Source organism: Puma concolor, chromosome D2 (assembly GCF_028749965.1).
Source record: "Puma concolor isolate L17-30 chromosome D2, mPumCon1.1.hap2, whole genome shotgun sequence".
In the NCBI taxonomy this organism is placed as follows: Eukaryota; Metazoa; Chordata; class Mammalia; order Carnivora; family Felidae; genus Puma; species Puma concolor.
This window is the reverse complement of record NC_141677.1, coordinates 63,269,681-63,289,646: the sequence shown is the minus strand read 5'-3', so window position 1 is coordinate 63,289,646 and position 19,966 is coordinate 63,269,681. Positions and strand designations below refer to the sequence as shown.

At 38.4% G+C, this 19,966-nt stretch overlaps 2 protein-coding genes across 6 annotated transcripts in view; one reads left to right on the top strand and one right to left on the bottom strand.

Annotated features, from left to right (window-relative positions):
• CFAP43 (cilia and flagella associated protein 43) overlaps positions 1 to 11,792 on the top strand; it is a 132,270-nt gene extending 120,478 nt beyond the window's left edge. For all 4 annotated transcript variants that reach the window (XM_086680800.1, XM_086680798.1, XM_086680799.1 and 1 more), the window contains 5 exons: positions 458 to 617; positions 7,393 to 7,557; positions 9,531 to 9,611; positions 10,243 to 10,396; positions 10,586 to 11,792. In XM_086680800.1, coding sequence (XP_086536926.1) covers positions 458 to 617; positions 7,393 to 7,557; positions 9,531 to 9,611; positions 10,243 to 10,396; positions 10,586 to 10,752 — 727 coding nt within the window. In that variant the 3' untranslated portion in view covers positions 10,753 to 11,792. The remainder of the gene's footprint in view (positions 1 to 457; positions 618 to 7,392; positions 7,558 to 9,530; positions 9,612 to 10,242; positions 10,397 to 10,585) is intronic.
• Positions 11,793 to 15,576: 3,784 nt separating this feature from the next.
• Positions 15,577 to 19,457, bottom strand: SFR1 (SWI5 dependent homologous recombination repair protein 1). 2 transcript variants are annotated; one of them, XM_025918304.2, is made up of 4 exons: positions 19,244 to 19,455; positions 18,529 to 18,650; positions 17,514 to 17,924; positions 15,577 to 16,463 (listed from the first exon to the last, which is right to left on the bottom strand). In XM_025918304.2, the coding sequence occupies exons 2-4, from the start codon at positions 18,622 to 18,624 to the stop codon at positions 16,272 to 16,274; spliced, it is 699 nt and encodes a 232-aa protein (XP_025774089.1). In that variant the 5' UTR covers positions 18,625 to 18,650; positions 19,244 to 19,455; the 3' UTR covers positions 15,577 to 16,271. The 2 variants fall into 2 exon arrangements, with proteins under 2 accessions (XP_025774089.1, XP_086536928.1); XM_086680802.1 differs by lacking the exon at positions 18,529 to 18,650 and having other exon boundaries at positions 19,244 to 19,457.
• Positions 19,458 to 19,966: the final 509 nt, after the last annotated feature.

The following is a 19,966-nucleotide window of genomic DNA, read 5'->3' as shown; positions in this document are numbered from 1 at the left end:
CATCATTTTCAGATCCAGGCTATTAGGAGAAATGTGAATTAGCCAGAAATAGATATAAGTAGCATACAGATTAAATATCGTTAATAAAATATCAGAAGTCAATACACAAAGTCAGAACTTTAATAGATTTGTTATTTGGGAGCATCTCAATTTTCTTCCAAAATAATGTTAATCTTTTCTTAATCATAAAGTATAACTTTATGAATGTATTTCTGTCCATGCCATTCTTTGAGCAGCCCAAGTGTAATTCCATATCAGTAAGAGGCATCATAGAGACCTCCAAGAAAGCTCATCATTGGGAAAAGATTTTCTGCATTAATCTCCAGCAGGTTTTTCTTTAGCTTAAGGTTGAAATTTAAGTTGAAAACTAAGTTTGAATTTTATATTCTCAGATAATAGATGAAATTTGAAATATAAGTATATTTCAACTGCTTACTTTGAAGTCTTTTCAATGTAGATTACAGGAAGAGAAGGTGAGATTCCAGTTGAATTTGACAATCCAAATTCTCCTTAAACAAGGACAAGTAGAGCTGGAAAATTTCCAGTTATTGCTGGAGTATCCTGATGCAATTCTCATCAACAAGAGCATAATTGAAGACTTGAATTGTGTGATTCGGGTAATTATCATTTTTTTAAGAAGAAAGCCAACATATTAGCCTGCTGTACCAAAAATTTTCTCATTATTCTCCCATTTCCATGATAAATCATTTTCATTCTGTTAAATCAGTGATTCCAAACTCTGCCTATACATTAGAATCATCTAAAGAACTTTACAAATGTGTCCAGGCCCACCCCCTAAGCATGGGTATTTTTTAAAAGCTTCCCAGATGATTCTAAAGTATAAGAAGTTTAAAACTACAAGGTTAAATGCCTATTCTAATATGCTACCATTTTGTTAGGCTCAATTTACTCATGTAATGATAATTTTAGATAAGATTAGATCATTGATTTTAGACCTTGCTTATTTTCTAATATAAACATTTAATGTCATAAATTTCTCCCTAAGCACTGTTTTAGCTGCATTCTGCAAATTCTGATATTTTGTGTTTTCATTTTCTTTCCATTTAAAATATTTTCTAATTTCCCATTAACTTCCATGTTTGACTCATGGGCTACTTAGAAATGCTATTTAATTTCCAAATATTTGGGGAATTTGTGCTATTTGGGAATTGTGTGCTAATGTTTCCATGCATTTTACTTTTCCAAATACCCTAAACCGACAATACACTGTTACTATTTTTGCTTTAGATAATTTTCTTTTAGAGTGATGAAAAACAAGAAAAAAGCATTTCATATTTCCTTTTATTTTCACTATTTCAAGAGATCTTTCTTTGTATGGATTAAAGTTTCTGCCTTATACCATATGTCTTCTGCTTAAAGAACTTTTAACTGAATTGAATTGCAAATCTGCCTGTAATGAATTCTCTAAGTTTTTCTTTGTCTGAAATTGTCTTCGATTCACCTTCATTGTTGAAAGATAGTTTGCTAGGTTCACTGGATTGGCAGGTTTTTTCTCTCTCTTTTTCCTCTCCTTTTCTCTTTAAAGGTGTTCATTTTCTTTTGGCTTACACAGTTTCTGACAAGGTGCCTACTATATATTTTTAGATCTTTGCTCCTCTTAATGTAATATGTCTGCCTTTGAGATATTCTCTTTATCTTGATTTTCAGCAGTTTGAACATATGTCTAGGAGTGTGTGTATGTGTGTAAGATCCTTTTAACGCACTGTTGAACAATACAGTTTGCTAATATTTTGTTGAGGACTTCTGTATCTCTTTTCATCAAGGCTTTGGCTCTGTGGGGTGCTTGGGTGGCTCAGCCAGTTAAGTGTCCAGCTCTTGCTTTCAGCTCAGGTCATGATCTCATGGTTTGTGGGATCAATCTGCACATCTGACAGTACAGAGCCAGCTTGGGATTCTCTCTCTCCCCCCTCTCTCTTCCCCTCCCCTACTTGTGTTCTCCTTCTCTCTCAAAATAAGTAAATAAACATAAAAAAATTAAAAGATTATGGGCCTGTAATTTTCTTTTCTTGTGGTGTCCTTGTCTGGCTTTGATATCAGGGTAATGCTGATCTTGTAAAATGAGTTTGGAAGTGTTCCCTCCTTTTCTATTTTTTTAAAGAGTTTGAGAAGGATTGGTATTAATTCTTCTTTGAATATTTGGTAGAATTCACCAGTGAAGCTTTCTGGTCCTGGGCTTTTTATTTCGTTGGGAGGTCTTTTATTCTGATTCAGTCTTTACTTACTATAGGTTTATTCAGATTTTCTGTTACTTCTTGAGTCAGTTTTTGTAGTTTGTGTGTTTCTAGAATTGTTTTCTATTTCATCTAGGTTTATCTAATTTGTTGGCATTCAATTGTTCATAGTATTCTCTTACTATATTCTATAAGGTTAGTAGTAATGTCTTTGATTTCATTTCTGATTTTAGCAAATAGAGTCTTTTATCTTTTTTCTTATTCTTTTTTTTTTTTTAATTTTTTTTTTCAACGTTTATTTATTTTTGGGACAGAGAGAGACAGAGCATGAACGGGGGAGGGGCAGAGAGAGAGGGAGACACAGAATCGGAAACAGGCTCCAGGCTCTGAGCCATCAGCCCAGAGCCCGACGCGGGGCTCTAACTCACGGACCGCGAGATCGTGACCTGGCTGAAGTCGGACGCTTAACCGACTGCGCCACCCAGGCGCCCCTCTTTTTTCTTATTCTAACTAAAGGTTTGTCAATTTTGACCTCAAAGATTTTGGTTTCATTTATTCTTTCTTTTCTCCTATTTTATATTTCATTTCTTTCTGTTCTAATCTTCCAATTTCCTTCTTTCTTCTGGGGTTGAGTTGATTTTGGTGTTCTTTTTCTTAGATTATTGATTTGAGATGATTCTTTTTTTTTCTTTGATAATTTTCCTTTTTTTTTTTTTTTTTTTTTTTTTAAATTTTTTTTTTCAACATTTATTTATTTTTGGGACAGAGAGAGAGACAGAGCATGAATGGGGGAGGGGCAGAGAGAGAGGGAGACACAGAATCGGAAACAGGCTCCAGGCTCTGAGCCATCAGCCCAGAGCCTGACGCGGGGCTCGAACTCACGGACCGTGAGATCGTGACCTGGCTGAAGTCGGACGCTTAACCGACTGCGCCACCCAGGCGCCCCGATAATTTTCCTTTTTTAACATAGGTGCTTACAGCTATAAATTTCCCTCTGAGCACTGCTTTTGATGCATCTCATACGTTTTGGTATGTTGTGTTTTCACTTTAGTTTATTTCACAATATTTTCTTTTTTTAATTTTTTAAAATTATTTTTGTTTATTTTAGAAAGAGAGAAAGCGAGTGTGTGAGTCGGGGAGAGGGGCAGAAGGAGAAGAGAGAGAATCTTAACCAGGCTCCGTGCTCAGCACGCAGCCCAACACGGGGGGCTCAGTCCCATGACCCTGGGATCATGACCTGAGCTGAAATAAAGAGTCAGGCATTCAACCAACTGAGCCACCCAGGCACCCTATTTCAGAGTATTTTCTAATATATCTTGTGATTTCTTCTTTGACCTATTATTTAATAATGTGTTATTTAATATCCACAAATATGTGAATATTCCATATTTGTGAATCCATATTTGTGAATATTCCAGTTTTCCTTCTGTTATTGATTTCTAGTTTAATTCCCTTGTAGTCAGAACAGATGTTTTGTATGATTTCAATCTTTTAAAATTTGTTAGGATTCATTTTATGGCCTAACATATGGTCTACATTTGAGAGTGTTCCATTTGCACTTGCAAAGAATGTGTATTCTGCTGTTATTGAGTAGTGTGTTCTGTATTTGTCTCTTAGGTCTAATTAGTTTATAGTGTTGTTCAAATCCTCTCTTTCCTTATTGATCATCTGTATACTTGTTCTATCCATTACTGAAAGTAGGATGGTGAAATCTCCTATTACTATCATGGAACTATTTCTCCTTCAATTCTATTGATTTTTGTTTCATATATCTTGGGGCTCTGTGTTTCGAGCATATGTGTTTATAATTGCTGTATCTTCTTGAAGGATTGGCCTGTTATCAGCAAGTAATGTGTTTGTCTGATGTTAGGATAGCCACCCCAGCTATCTTTTGATTACAGTTTGCACAGATGATACCTTTACATCATTTCACTTTCAAGATATTTGTGTCACTGAATCTGAAGTGAATCTCTTCTGGATAGAATATCATTGGATCATTTTTTTAAATTCATTGTGCCTATCTCTGACTTTTAATTATTAAGTTAATCCATTTACATTTAAAAAACAACTGCTAGTGAGGCACCTAGGTGGCCCAATCAGTTGACTGTCTGACTTTGGCTCAGGTCATGATCTCATGGTTCATGGGTTTGAGCTCCCTGTTGAGCTCCAGCTCAGAGCCTGGAGCCTGCTTCAGATTCTGTGTCTCCCTCTCTTTCTCCCCAGCTTATGGGCGTGTTCTCTCTCTCTCTCTTTCTCTCAAAAATAAATAAACATTAAAAAAATAAAAATAATTTCTGGTAAAATAAAAAGGACTTTACTATTTTGTTATTTGTTTTCTATCATACTTTCTGGTTCCTCAATCCCTCCATTATTGCCTTCTTTTGTATACAGTTGACTTTTTGCAGAATACCATTTGATCCTCTTGTCTTTTACTTTTCTGTATACATTTTAGTTTTTCTCTTAGTGGTTACCATAGGGATTATAATCAACATCTTAGTTTTATAACAAACCAAATTAACACCAACTTAGTTTCAATAAATATACAGAACTACAAAACTCTGCTCCTATACAGGTCTGTCCCTCCTCCTTTATGTTCTTATTGTCATAAATTATATCTTTATGCATTAAGTGTCTGTTATCATAGATTTATAGTTTTGTGCATTTTTCTTTCTTTTCTCTGTGCATTTTTCTTTTAAATCATAGAGAAAAAAAAGAGTATACACAAACCAAAATACAATAATACTTTTATATCTACCTTTGTAGTTACATTTTTAATTTAGTTTTTTTTGGTTTTTGTTTTTTATTCTTATGGCTTTGAGTTACTGTGTAGTGCCTTCTCATTTCAGGTTGAAGGACTCCCTTTAGCACTTCTGGTACAGCAGGTCTAGTAATGATAGACTCCCTCAGCTTTGTTTTCTCAGAGCATTCTCCTTCATATTTTGTTGTTAGTGTAGGCGCAAAAATCATTATCAAAATTGCTGATGGATTCAATGCAAATGGTAAAGAGAAGAATCAAGAATAAATCCTAAAACATTGGCTTTTGAGCAACTGAGTAGATGATGGTGTGATTAACTGACATGAGAAAAAACAGGAAGCATATAGTTTTGCCTGGGACATAAAACAAAGAGTTTTGGCCTTTGCTAAATTTGAGATGCACATAAAACATTCCAGTGGAAATATTACTGGGCAGAATTAAGGGCTGAGATATAAATTTAGGGGTGTTCTATATATAGATCACATACAGGTAACTATATATGGATTATTACCTATAGACATTTACAAATGGATAGTTTAAGGCATGAGAGTGCTTGAGACCACTTAGGAATGGGTAGATAGAATACAGAGTTTGGGCCAGTGCCCCAAGTCTAACTTTGATAGATCTAGCAGAAAAGGAATCATGTAATGAAACTGAGAAGGAGCTGCCAATAAAGAGAAAACCCGAGGGGCGCCTGGGTGGCTCAATGTCCAGCTTCTGCTCAGGTCATGGTCTCGCAGTTCGTGAGTTTGAGCCCCGTGTTGGGCTCTGTGCTGACAGCTCAGAGCCTGGAGCCTCCTTCGGATTCTGTGTCTCCCTCTCTGTCTGCTTATCCTCCACTTGCACTCGGTATCTCTCTCTCTCTCTCTCTCTCTCTCTCTCTCTCTCAAAAATAAAGATTAAAAAAATTTTTTTAAATAAAGAGGAAACCTGAAAACCATGAAAAAATGTCTCCAAGGACAAGGGACTTGTGCACTATGTCAATTACTTGACAAGAGCAGTCTCAGTGGAAGTTTGGGGCAGGGGCTCAACTGGCCATGGTTGAAAAAATAATATGAAATGAGGTTGTAGAGACAGTGACTATAAACAAATCTTAGAAAAAAATTGATCAAAGGAGAGTAGAGAGGAGATGTGGTAGCTCCACAGCAGTGTTTCTCAACCTTGGCACTACTGATATTTTGGGCCGGATGATTATTTGTTATGGAGAGATGTCCTGTGTATTGCACAAAGTTTAGTAGCATCCCGGCATCTACCCTCTAGATTCCAGTAGCAACACCTCCCTCCAGTTGTGTCCATCAAAATTTCTCCAAACGTAACTTAATTTCCCCTGGTGGGGCAATATTTCCAAAATTTGACAAACACTGCTCTGGAGAAATTCCTGAACTTAATATTTTGGAGCTGTTATGACAAGATGAAGGGTATGATCATGGGAGTTGGGTGGCTGAGTGAGATGGAGAAAAAATCATTGATAGTGAGAAATTCAAGGAATTGAGAGGCCAAGTAGTGATTAGAAGATGAAAATAATTTTTAAAAAGAGGAGCAGGTAGTATAGTATAATATAGTGCCATGAACTCTATAAAGCTAAGTTTTTGAAGAAGAGAGGAAAAATATAAAATGTTAACTGATGGAGCTCTTGTACAAATTAATTTAAGAGACATAATAGTTTCACTATTAGCAATCTGGAAAAACAACTTCATGAAAATATTCCTGAACTTCAATGTAGGCAATTTGAAGTGAAGGGCAAAATATCTAGGTATTTAAAAATATTTAGCTCATCCAATTGTATTTTATTTCATCTCATTTCATTTGCTTTTCCACTAGCTGCCAACTGGATATTGTTGTCCCTAGCTGCATTAAACTACAATCTTTTTTTAAATTTTTTTAATGTTTTTTATTTATTTTTGATACAGAGACAGAGCATGAGCAAGGGAGGGGCAGAGAGAGAGGGAGACACAGAGTCCGAAGCAGGCTCCAGGCTCTGAGCTGTCAGCACAGAGCCCGACGCGGGGCTCAAACTCACAAACCAAGAGATCATGACCTAGCCAAAGTCGGACGCTTAACAGACTGAGCCACCCAGGTGCCCCTAAACTGCAATCTTTTATCTATAGTGTCGAGAAGCAGGGCAGAGAGTAGGGGTGCCAGTGCATACAGACCGGTAGATTGGTGATAACAGAAAGAGCTCCCGCCTAATTTTAACATATAAAGTAAACTGGCTATGCTATTCAAGTATATTTTATAATCCTTTCTGTGTAGTACCTATAAAGCTTTTTAGTGATCAGATTTTGCCCAAGAAGTAATTTTTAAATATCTGCTACATTTTTAAAAGAAGATAGAATTATCTCTGTGGTCCAAGTGTTTTCTAAGAATAGCATTCAGCTTCAGATATTCTGTATTCTGTCTGCGGAGTCCTATGAAAATCAGAATGTACTTTTTTTTTCCCCCAAGGCTCAAGGACAAAAGAAAGTTGCTAGCATGATGGAAAGTAAAGATGTCCACAAAGGAATATTTCAGATTGAGTGGGAACATAAGAAAATGGAGATGGAAATGGAAGATCTAAATCAGAAGGCTTGGGATATTCAGATGCTATTTTTTTCCAGAGATCGTCAAAAGGTAAGCTCTCCTTGCCCCACTACATAATTTTACGTTCATTCATTAATGTATTCATTCATTCAAACAGTATTCAATAGGAAGTCTCTGTAATATCAAACATATTCTAAGCCACTAGTTTTTCATGATGTGTATGAATTCTTTTTCTTCCAAGTGTTTCCTAATTATCAAACCCAGTGTTCTTTTCCCCAGTCATTACCATCCCTCAGCTGTCTGTAGCATTTGACAATCTTTATTGCCCATTCCTTTGGCTTTTTTCATCTCTATTTTCTACTGTTTTTTTCTTCCAACATGTCAGGCTGCTCTGCTTCTTTTGCTGACTTCTCTTTTGCTTCTCTTAAATATAGCTATTTAAGATGATGCTTTTAGCTTGGTTTCCTTCCATGCTCTCTCCTTTGATAGTCTCAATTTTTCTAATTTCAGTCCGATCCAAGTTCTCTGTTCCTGAACTCCCTGAATTCTATTTCTGCCTTCCCACCTCCCAACAGCAACTCTTTAATTAATATGCTTATTTCTGTTCTTTTCAACCACTTACTCAGGCTTGCAGTTGTAGTCATGTGTGATTCCCCTCTCCCCCGTCTTCCAAGTCTGGCCTAGTTTATCTCTTTATTCCTTCATTCCCTATCCCTACTGCCTTTGCACTTGCTCAGTTTTTCTTTTTCATGATTTACACTATTGTATAATAACCTCCTAACTGGTCTCTTGACCTTGGGGATTTCTCTTATTTAATCTCTACTGTATGCTGCTGTCAGATTAATACTGCTGTTTACCTCCAATAACATTACTACTCTCCTCAAACATTTAAAAAAAATTTTGGGGGCGCCTGGGTAGCTCAGTCGGTTGGGTGGCCGACTTCGGCTCAGGTCATGATCTCGCAGCCCGTGAGTTCGAGCCCCGCGTCGGGCTCTGTGCTGATGGCTCAGAGCCTGGAGCCTGTTTCAGATTCTGTGTCTCCCTCTCTCTGACCCTCCCCCGTTCATGCTCTGTCTCTCTCTGTCTCAAAAATAAATAAATGTTAAAAAAAATTTTTTAAAAAATTTTTTTAATGTTTATTCATTTCCTGAGCGAGAGAGACAGAGTGCAAGCAGGGGAGGGGCAGAGAGAGAGGGAGACACAGAATCCAAAGCAGGCTCCAGGGTCTGAGCTGTCAGCACAGAGCCCAATGCGGGGCTAGAACTCACAAACCATGAGATCATGACCTGAGCAGAAGTCAGTTGCTTAACTGACTGAGCCACCCAGGTGCCCCTCTGCTCAAACATTTTAAACTGCAACTTCTTACCTGGCAAATGAATTATGAAATCTTTGGGTCAATGTTCCACATCCTTCAACCCTACTTTTCAAATTCATTCCCACTGTTCCTTTTATACATTAGTATTCTTAAACCAGACTAGTTAATATTTTCTAGGATTTACCTCTGTGCCTTTGCTCATTACTGATTTTTTAACCTCGAATATCTTTCCTCAGGTTTTTCACATCCCAAATTTATTTTTCAAGGTCTAGTTTAAATGCCACCTGCCCATAAAGCTTCTGGATTTCCCCAGTCCAGAAAAACCACATCCTTTCTCAAACCGCCTTTGAATTTGCAAGTCACTTTATCTATTTTCTGGCAACCTACTCATATCTACATGTTCTCTTTTTCTTGAAGGCTAAGGTCATGTTATCCATCTTTGTATCTCCCTTAGTATCTTTAACTGAAACAATATTAATATAGGACTCAAATGAGATACTTAATAAATATTTGGTGAGTTGAATAAATGAATGAGAAAATAAACTCTAGTGTCTGTAATTATTAGCATACAGGTAAATATATCAATAGCTAAATACAAGTAAATATTATAGCACAAAAGTCAAATAAATCTTGGATAATTTTTATGACAATAGTAACTTTCAAAAATAAGAACTTTTTATAAATTTATCTATTGAAAGAATAGAGAAAAATAACTTACATATATTGTGGGGTTTTTTTCTTCTCCAAGTACCTAAATGAACCAAACTATGAGACTCTGATTGCCATTCAGATTGGAATAATGGAGCAAACCATTGCTGTTTTAGATAAGGTAGGTCTGAAAGATATTGATCATTATAATCCCAATAGTTGTGAATCATTTGAACACAGTAATAATGTTCGAAATCATGAATTCAAACATAACCTAATAAAACCTAATAAAATAAAATCAAAACAGATCCTTTACTGACATTCAGGATATAATTAGAGGCCCCTGAATAGTGTCTTTATAACCGTAACAAGTATGGTAGACTGAAGTACTTCTTTTAATATTAGAAATAACCCCTTGGGAGATATCTGAGTGTATATGAATTTCCAATTTCACAGAAGTGTTAATAGTCTCTCCTTGGCATAACTTTTTTCATAACTGCTTAACAAATGCTCAGTTTTGATTGTATAGCATATATAAGATGGAAACAAAGTCAGCTCAAGGCTATGTGGGATTTTTTAATCTCTCATTTTCAAGAATATACAAGATTTTTTTCTAGAATGTGGTATTAGTACCCTTCTATCTTTAAACAAATAATTTAATTAACTACTATGTGTAGGCATAATGTAGGCAGTAGGGATATGGTGATAAGATGATATCTTGATGATAATGAATTTAAATTTTAAAAATGTCTTTATAAAATACTCTTTTTCAAAATTATTTTCATGGGGTGTCATGGGGACAAAAATTTCAGACCCACAAAAAGAATGTGGAAAACTGCAAAAAACTACTAAAAAAGCTGGGAAGGTACAGCAATCAAAAAGATATAGCAAATTATACTCTGAGCTGCAATTTACGAGAAGAGCTGGTGGCTGTCTCAGAGAGAAAGGACATCTGTAATGCAATAGGTAAGAATTGTTTCTCTTTAATCAACTGTAGGTTTCCTTAAAAGTAATCACTATTCCTGAATTCTGGTCACTGGTTATCAAGCTGCCAGCATTTCTTCCACAGGGTTAACTGATTCTGAGTGCTGTTTCTGTATTTGAAAGTTTAAATGACAATCCAACTAATTCTATTCTTCATTTTTTGGGGGATAGGGTCTCAACTGACTTGTGAAAAGATTGCCAAAGAACAGTATGAAAACATGATGCATCAACAAAAGTTAACAAATATTTCAAAACAACAAGCTGAACAGATTTCAATACTGCAGGCCGAAGTTGAACGATTAAGGATGAAGACATTTCCTGCTCTTGTTCAAATGTAAAAATGCTGGTGGGAAACAAGACAGACAATCAATCATTTAAAAAATAGTTTCATTTGATTAAAATGATTTCTTTTTCTCCCATATCAGGAAATTTAAGTAGAGCTTCTTCTTAGTTTCATTTTTTAATAGCAAATTATTTAATTTTAGCCTCATTATTATAAAAATTTTTGTCTTCCACGAATGTGTAAAATATCATGAATTGCTTTTGCTCAAGAATGAACTAAAAATATTCAATATTTTACTATTTAACTCATTTAGGCTTAATTTTGGTCATAAAGACAAAAAATTTTTAGCCACTACTGGCATTTGTAACTTTATGAAATTACCAGAAAACTTATGAGTTAATGGATGATTTTCATACTTTTCTGTATTAAGTTTTCTTCAGCAAGGATTTATGTAATCAGAAAAAAAAATTACCAGGGGGCACCTGGGTGGTTCAGTTGGTTTAGTGGCCAACTCTTGATTTTGGCTCAGGTCATGATCTCACGGTTGTGAGATAGAGTCCTGCATCGGGCTCCATGCGCAGCATGGAGCCTGTTTGGGATTCTCTCTTTCCCTCTCTCTGCTCCTCCCCTGTTCTGTCTCTCTTGCTCTGTCTCTCTCAAAATAAATAAGTAAACTTTTGAAAAAAGAAAACAACTATCAGAACATATAAGATCATTCCCTATTCTAGCCTGAAAACAAAGTGAACTGTTTACTTTTACCAAGCCTTAAGTCATTTGAAAAGTACAACATATTTTTTTTAATGTTTATTTATTTTGATAGAGAGACAGGGGTTGGGGGAAGGGCAGAGAGAAAGGGAGAATCTCAAGCAGGCTCTGCGCTGTCAACATAGCCCAATGTGGGGCTTGATCTCACAAACCATGAGATCATGACCTGAGCTGAAATCAAAGAGTTGGTTGCTCAACCGACTGACCCACCCAGGCATCCTGCTACATATTTTCTTCTATATAAACATAACATAATCTTCTATATTGCATATTCATTGTAATAGATGATGATAATGAAATAAAGAGAAGATTAAATGGTCAGAAAGCTGCTTTGCCCTGGACTGTTGCATTCCAAGATGATACCATTGGGATCATTGGTGTAGGGAAAGCAAGAGAGCTATTATTATAAAACCTCCTATTTAGAAAAAAATCTTTAAGAGATTTAAAATCTTCTATTTAGAAACTTCCAGGATAGTACCATAATTGATCACCTATATACTGATCAATGGGAATGGTAAGAGAAATAATAGGTCCAATGGATTGTTTTTGTTTTTGTTTTTGTTCAAGTTTATTTATTTATTTTGAGAGAGACAGAGCATGAGTGGGGTAGGGGCAGAGAGAGGGAAAATTCCAAGCAGGCTCTGTGTGATACAGAGCCCAATGCAGGGCCTGAATTTACAAAATTGTGAGATCGTGATGAGCCAAAATCAAGAGTCAGATGCTTAACTGACTGAGCCACTCAGACACCCCACAGGCCCAACATCATTTTTGAGGACTTGCATCCTTAGTACCAGAATGACTCCTCAAGTAGTTGATTTGACTGATTCAGTAGAAAAGTGCCCATTGGTAACATTCTCTACATTTGGGTTCCTTCAGAATTATCTCTGAGATTGTGGGGTGATTGTGGGGGTGGGAGGGTAGACCCAAGGTTGGAGAAGTGTGTTAAGAATACAAAAATTTGGGGGGCCCCTGGGGGGCTCAGTCAGTTAAGCATCTGATTCTTGACTTCAGCTCAATGGTTTGTGGGTTTGAGGACACATCAGGCTCTGTGCTGACAGTGCAGAGTCTGCTTGAGATTCTCTCTCTCCTTCTGCCCTTCCCCCACTGGCGTGCATGCTCTCTCTCTCAAAATAAATAAACTTAAAAAAATAATAAAATAATACAAATACTTGATAATTTATGATGAGATTGTCAGAAGTTCTCTGTCCTGTTGGATTGAGTAACCATGGTTATATTAGGCTTTTTGTTCTTTCCATTTTTTCTAGCGATATAAATTCCAGGCCACCCATATTAGTTGCCTGAAGGCTCCATTTGCTAATAGTCACTGCCACAAATTTCACTGTGAATTCCTAGATCTTGACAGCCTATGTAATTTCTATTTCTCAGTGGCCACCCTGGGTGACTCTTAATTCAATCTCTGCTTGAGAGCCTCATTTTTTGAGGCTTAGAATGGAGATTAGCAGAAATCTCTGGTCTCAAGCTATATTCTAGTAGCAGCACTTTTCAACAGGAGACATCTTCTGGTTTGTGGGGTTGGCTTCAGAAAAGCACATGGGTCATTCACCCCAACCCACTCTTGATACTGTCCATGGTACTGATTCCTCTCAGCTTCTGCTAACTAATAGCAATTATATATTTCTAGTCCTTTAAAATATTATCAGGGGCACCTGGGTGGCTCAGTCGGTTAGGCGTCTGGCTTCAGCTCAGGTCATGATCTCACGGTGTGTGAGTTCAAGCCCCGCATCAGGCTCTGTGCTGACAGCTCAGAGCCTGGAGCCTGTTTCAGATTCTGTGTCTCCCTCTTTCTCTCTCCTCCCCTTCTCACGCTCTGTCTCTCTCTTCTTAAGAGTGAATAAACGTTAAAAAAAATTTTTTTTAATATTATCTATATTATAAAGTAGTAAGATAATTAATTGGGTCAAATACAACACAGTTTTAAGCACAGGACTTGCTTAGTAGGGCTCTGTTGCTAGGGTTTTAAATATTTATTTTTTAATTTCTAATGTTTATTTTTGAGAGAGAGAGAGAGGGAGAGAGAGCAGGAGAGTGGCAGAGAGAGAGGGACACACAGAACTCAAAGCAGGTTCCAGGCTCTGCACTGTCAGCACAGAGCCTGATGTGGGCTCGAACTCATGAACTGTGAGATTATCACGTGAGCCGAAGTTGGATGCTTAACCACCTGAGCCACCCAGGTACCCCAATAACTATTTACTTTTTAAATAACTATCTTAAATTTCCTCATCTTTAAAATTGGGATTCTGATAATTTAAAAAAAAAATTTTTTTAATGTTTATTTTTGAGACAGGGAGCACAAGCAGGGGAGGGGCAGAGAAAGTGGGAAACACAGAAACTGAAGCAGGCTTCCCAATGTGGGGCTGGAACTCAAAAACCACGAGATCATGACCTGAGCCGTATTCAGGGGCCCCTGGGTGGCTCAGTCAGTTAAGTGCACAACTCTTGATTTTAGCTCAGGTCATGATCTCATGGTTTGTGGTTTCAAGCCCCGCATCAGGCTCCATGCTGACGGTGTGGAGTCTGCTTGGGATTCCGTCTCCCACTCTCTTTCAAAATAAATAAATAAAAACAAACATTAAAAAAATTTTTTTTAAGTACATTATTCGGTGATCTTTTAATAAATATATCCCATTAAATAGAAGTGAAATTCGACAAATGAGTAAAAGGGGTACTGCCTCATGGGCATCTTGGGTATCAAACTGTCCCACAAGCCTGAACCATGTTCCTTGACCTACCGCCTGCTGCAGGAATGTCCACTGTGCTGCTGGAGCCCTTAGCACCCAGCCAGTGCCTTGGAAATGCAGATTACTATGGTGCCTATTTGCTGTCCCCAACTTTCCCAGAACCAGAGTCCCACTGATGCTATAGTTCCTCCAAGTGGACATGTAAGGGTGACTTTAGGGGATGTGCTAATCAACAGTGAGTAGCTGCAGCCAAATGCCAGTACCATTGCTAGGGAAACCACTTCTTATGCCACATTTAGGCCCTCTGGCTGAGCAGCAAGCAGCAGGGGAGGCTTATAGGCTCAAAACAGCACAGGTCCCTAGGGATGCCTATTCAGGAATCTCAGGGTCACGGGAGGCCCATGAGAGGCCTAGGCCAGTCCTCTTGGGTTCACAGCAACTAATGACAATGGCAGTGTATAGAAGGCAGGAATTTGTGTGGTGAGAGAAGGGTATGTGGCGAGGGGGGTGGACAGTAACACTAACAATTAGAATGGATGTAAGACCAGGGTCTGAAGGTTTCCTGCTATGCCAAATATTAATAGTTTGTTAGATCATGGGGCAGTACTGGGTCAAAAATGGGTACACTTTGGGGCACCTGGGTGGTTCAGTCGATTAAGAATCCGACTTCAGCTCAGGTCATAATCTCACGGTCCATGGCTCAGAGCCTGGAGCCTGCTTAGGATTCTGTGTCTCCCTCTCTATCTGTCCCTCCCCTGCTCATGCTCCTGCTCTGTCTCTCTCAAAAATAAATCAACATTAAAAACAATTTAAAAAACATGGGAGTACACTTGGAGGAGGAAGGGCTTCGGGGTATTGGCTATTTACCTACTAGTAGGGAAGTACTTTCTTTCAAGATGTTTTTAACTAAGCTGTTTTAGCCCTTAAAAGGACCTAAAAGCAGAAATCCAGAAGGCCCTCAGAAAGGACCGGAAGTTAGAACCAACAAGCCACTGATCTACAGAGCTCTCTCTCCATCTATCATCTCTGCCTTTCTTAGTAAGATCACACACTATCCTTAGTGTGCTAGCTTTTCTGCTTCCAAGTTTACCTACAATAGCTTCAGCCACAAAAAAAAAAAGGGCTTTCTTTTCCTCAGCCCAATTTCAATTCTCCATCTGGGCCAGCTTGAGTCATATTCTGTGTACAGCCATCACAGGTAACACAGCAGCCAGAAACATGACACTATCAATGTGGGTTTGTGGCTGAGGAGTCATTACAAACTGAGAAAAAGCTAGAAAAGTAGACGAATGTGAAGGACCTTGTAGGTCTTGAAGTGGGGGATAAGGATATGTTGTTTTGCAAGGGACAGACAGCCATTTCACTAAATGACATGAAGAATACAAAAAGCAAATTTGAAGACAGGGACGAATATATTTGGATATATGAACAAGTTTAATTACCTGCTATACCATCCAGATAGAAATATGTGGCAAATAGATGGAAACAAGGTTCATAAACTTAGGACACAGACAGGCATTTTTAGACCACGTTAGGTTTAGACATTCACCAGACTGAACTATTTTTTAACATTTAAAATAAAACTTTTTTATCCAACAAAACAATGTATTAAAATTGACTTCCAGAAATGCCCAGATTATTTTTTAAACATGATTTAATTTTTTTTTACGTTTCTTTCTTTCTTTATTTATTTATTTTAAAACGTTTATTTATTATTGGGACAGAGAGAGACAGAACATGAACGGGGGAGGGGCAGAGAGAGAGGGAGACACAGAATCGGAAACAGGCTGCAGGCTCTGAGCCATCAGCTCAGAGCCTGACGCGGGGCTCGAACTCACGGACCGCAAGATCGTGACCTGGCTGAAGTCGGACGCTTAACCGACTGCGCCACCCAGGCGCCCCTTTTTACGTTTCTTTAAATGTCAAGTTATCTTTGGAAAATTTATCCAAAATAAATTGATTAAAATAACCAAAATAAATTGCTCTAAATGGATATTCATCAAGATACCTTTCTCTAAGCCCTTATGTTTCTACCTTCCCTTTAAATTGAATGTATGAAGTATCTTTTAAGTGGGAATTCTCAAAAATATTCTGGAGAAAAAATTATGAATTAAACACCCATAAATTCTTCTTCATTTCTGTTATAGTGTAGCAATTTATCATCTAACCCACAGTGGTCTATCAACTGAGTCAGGCTGAGTTTCTTGTTCTCCTCGCACAGAGCCGACTGCAACTCATAAAGCAATAGCTGGCTACAGCTTCTCCATTTCCGTATTAACAACTGCAACTGAGACAGGTCGTTCTGAAATAGGAAAAAAATAAAATAAATAAAGATATGTCAATAGCTAGATACTTTAACATTTTAACGTACTTTTTTAACATACTTAATGAAAGTTGTTAAATTAGTCGACTGAGTAGGTTTAAGGGGTAACATACTTGGTCAGGATTGGGACTTCTACTCAAGCAAAAGTAGGATGGTTTTAAGTAGAATGGTTACAATGACAACTCAGGTTGAGTTCCATTTTGCTTGGTCCAAGCTCTAGATCATCCTTACTTACCCTCAGGGACAAATCAAATCATGAAGTAGGACAAAACTATGTAGAAAAGCAACAATATAGGTTAACAAAACAAAACCTTTATTACAGCTGTACTTTAAAAAAAATGAAAATATTCAACTTAATATAAATATAAGTTAAAACCCAAGTAGTTATATTTAGTAAAATCCTAAAAATTCAAGACAGCAAATAAGACACACTATCCTACCACTTACTCCACATTGCCGGGGAAGGAGGAGGAACTACGTACGTACCTGTGAGTGATCCAGTTAAGTAAAGGTTATCTTCTTCCAAGTGCCCAACTTCTATGGAATTCAACCTATCTGGGCTGAAGTCTAAAATCTAATTTATATTTGTTGTTTTTAGCAAACAAAATACCTGGAGCATTTTAACAATTTGGAAGAACACAAGATTATTACTAAAAATACTTTTTATTGTACTCTGTGGCCCAATTTTAGCTTTTATAATCATTCACTGGCAGCTGTCACTTCTGTTGTCGTTGTACTTGCATCTATCTTTTGGTATTAATACTTCCTACAGGCTGGAAACTAGAGAGAAAAGCTTCTACTACGTATTAAATGAGAGCTGGCAATTTTTAGAGTTGTATCTGGTGTTGAGAGACCTACTCTCCTCTAAATCTATGACTAACATTTGGGTTACAGTTGTGGGAAGCCAGGTTTCTGGATATTTGGCTTACTGCTCATTATGCTAAAATAAACTTATTTTCTCTTTGAAATTACTTATCATTTATCTAAAAATTAAAACAAAAAAAGAAATGGTTCTGAAATTATTCTCACCTTTGATCTATACATTTTAACCAGTTTTAGCCTCCGAAGAAGGTCTTCTTTCTCCTCAATCTGCTTCACCAATTTTGCTCTTTCTTCAATTAATCCTTGTTTGGGAAGATCCTCATTCACAAAGCCACTTTGGAGATCACTTCGTGACTCAGTGTCAAGTGACTGAGATTCACTTGCACTGATATTTTTGAAGGTATTTTTCAAATATGTACTTTCTTCAAATTCATTGTCTGTGTGTTTAAAATTTTCCTGAAATTCCAAACAGTTTTCTTCTGTCGAAGATGCTGGTTTCTTGGAAAAAGTTTGATCATTCCCTTCATTCTCTACTTTAAGACGTTTTACCACACTATCACAGGAATTAAATGAAGATCTTGTTTTCCTTAATCGTTCTCTAAGTGTTGCACTCATAGGCTGGAAAAAAGCACAAAACCTTAATCAAGAGAAACATTCTCATATAAGTAAATCAACTAGAAATAAATACCTTACAATAGGAGACACCACTAGATGGCTTTATATCTCCATATATATAAAGTAACCATCACAAAATGTCTTTAATTCCTGCAAGCCCCATTAATTTCATTCTTTTCATTTTAGCAAAGTCAGCACCCTTCTAAAATAGTGTTGAGACACTTATCCCGTTCTTCACAAACATTTGTTCAGCAACTAGCACGTGCCTGACATTAATGAGTGCTTCTTAAGGAAAAGACCTAGATCCTGCCGCCAAAGACCTTCAGAATACTGCAGATTCAAACTTCCTCAATTTGGAATTCTGTAATAAGCTGATCTGAAACTAAATGAAAATAATTGATTCAAGATGAAAATCTGGGAGGAGGGGCAGGGAGTCAAACCCATTAGCTAAGAATAAAAACCTGAAACTGTTCAATAGTTACTAAAATACCTACTTCTTGATCTACACATTATGTAAATTAACAACCTCCAGTAGAATTAAACCCACTACTGGCCCAATGCCTAGACATAATGACTAGCTCCACTCAAAGAACTAAGATACTCGTACTTGTTTTCTTGAACTACTTGTACAGGGAGAGGGTGGAATGGCACAGTCCCGTGGAGTGCTAGGTGAAATCACAGCCGAGTAGGATGGGCTTTCCATCTTGAAAATGAAATCTTGGTTTACCTCTAAAAAAAAAAATCAGAACGTAATTAAAATTAACCCACACCTTTATATACTCAGTTTTTGTAAAAGAACTTATTGTTGTACATATAACAGCCACAAGTAGGCCAGCAACTATTTCACTTAGTTGTTATTCATTCTTAGGCTTTCTACAGTTTTCCATTTACCTTCCTAAATAACTAAGACTACTAGTTTTTTTCGGGGCAAATTAACAAGCATCTCGTGTAAACACTCTCCATCTTCAAATCTGCCATGTGGGGGCTGGGGAGAATAACCACCTTGGAATTCTTCAGGAATTCTTTAATTTCTTACACCACCTTTACAATGAAAGGAAATATAACTGAAATCTTGACTCACAAAACATAATCAACCATGTCACACTACCTTAAACCCTAAAAAACTCTGTGACTAGAAACCATGCCTGAGGAACAGCAACACAAACGCAGATAAATACACGTCTGTGTCAAGTAGCAATTAAGCCCTGAAAGGGAGTTGGCCTAAGTTTGTTTCCTCAAACAAAGGCATCAATTTTACTGGGGGCTGGGGACAGGGAGGAGTTCCTTCCTTCCTCCCACCACAGCAGAAAACCCACACTAACCCTGGAAAGATCTCAGGTCAGAGGATGGGTTGAGAGGTCCCCTGACCGCGGAAAGGGAGTTCTACTCGACTCCACAACCGACGCCGAAGCAGCCCCGCTCTGCGACATTCGCGACTGCCTGCACGTTAGTTCCCTTCGCCTTCCCCCAGAGGAGAAAATGCGCGCCGCCGCGGCCGCTGCCGGTCCCGTCCCAGGGGCGGGGCCTCACGGGAGGCGGAAGAGACGCGCGATTGGCCAGATAGACCGACGCGTTCAGTTCCGCGCGGTCTAGCATCCAAGAAGTGGGACTGCGTGCGTGCGCGCGCGCGGCCCCGAGCGCCCGTGAAGGGGTGGAGGCTGAGCTGGGCCTCGCGGAGCCGACAGAGACGCGTGATTGGCCCGGTCGGAGGACGCTCGCAGCTCTGCTCCGCCCAACGCCAAAGAGCTGTGGCCTTGTGCGCGCGTGGCCGCGAGCCTCCACAGGCGTCGGGGGCGGGCCCGGCTGAGCTTGGGAAGACTGACGGCTTCCGAGCAGGGGGACGGGGGGGGGCGTGCTTCTTTCCCGGGCGTCCTGTCCCTCCTCTTTCCTGGCCTCGCCTTCTTTTCCAGCTTCCTGGTTTTTTGGTGTGTGAAGTACGTCTCAGCGTCCCCCCAACACCGCCCCCCCCCCCCCCATTTTCCTGCTTCTCGATGGTGTCCGCCCTCGCTCACCACAGCAATGGTCCTTCCTCAGACGGGGCGGGA

Coding starts and splice junctions, on each gene's coding strand:
- SFR1 (XM_025918304.2), bottom strand. CDS start 18,624: ATGGAAAGCCCATCCTACTCGGCTGTGATTTCACCTAGCACTCCACGG. Junction 17,925..18,528: donor CAAGTAGTTCAAGAAAACAA/GTACGAGTATCT, acceptor GCTTTTTTCCAG/CCTATGAGTGCAACACTTAG. Junction 16,464..17,513: donor TTAAAATGTATAGATCAAAG/GTGAGAATAATT, acceptor TTCCTATTTCAG/AACGACCTGTCTCAGTTGCA.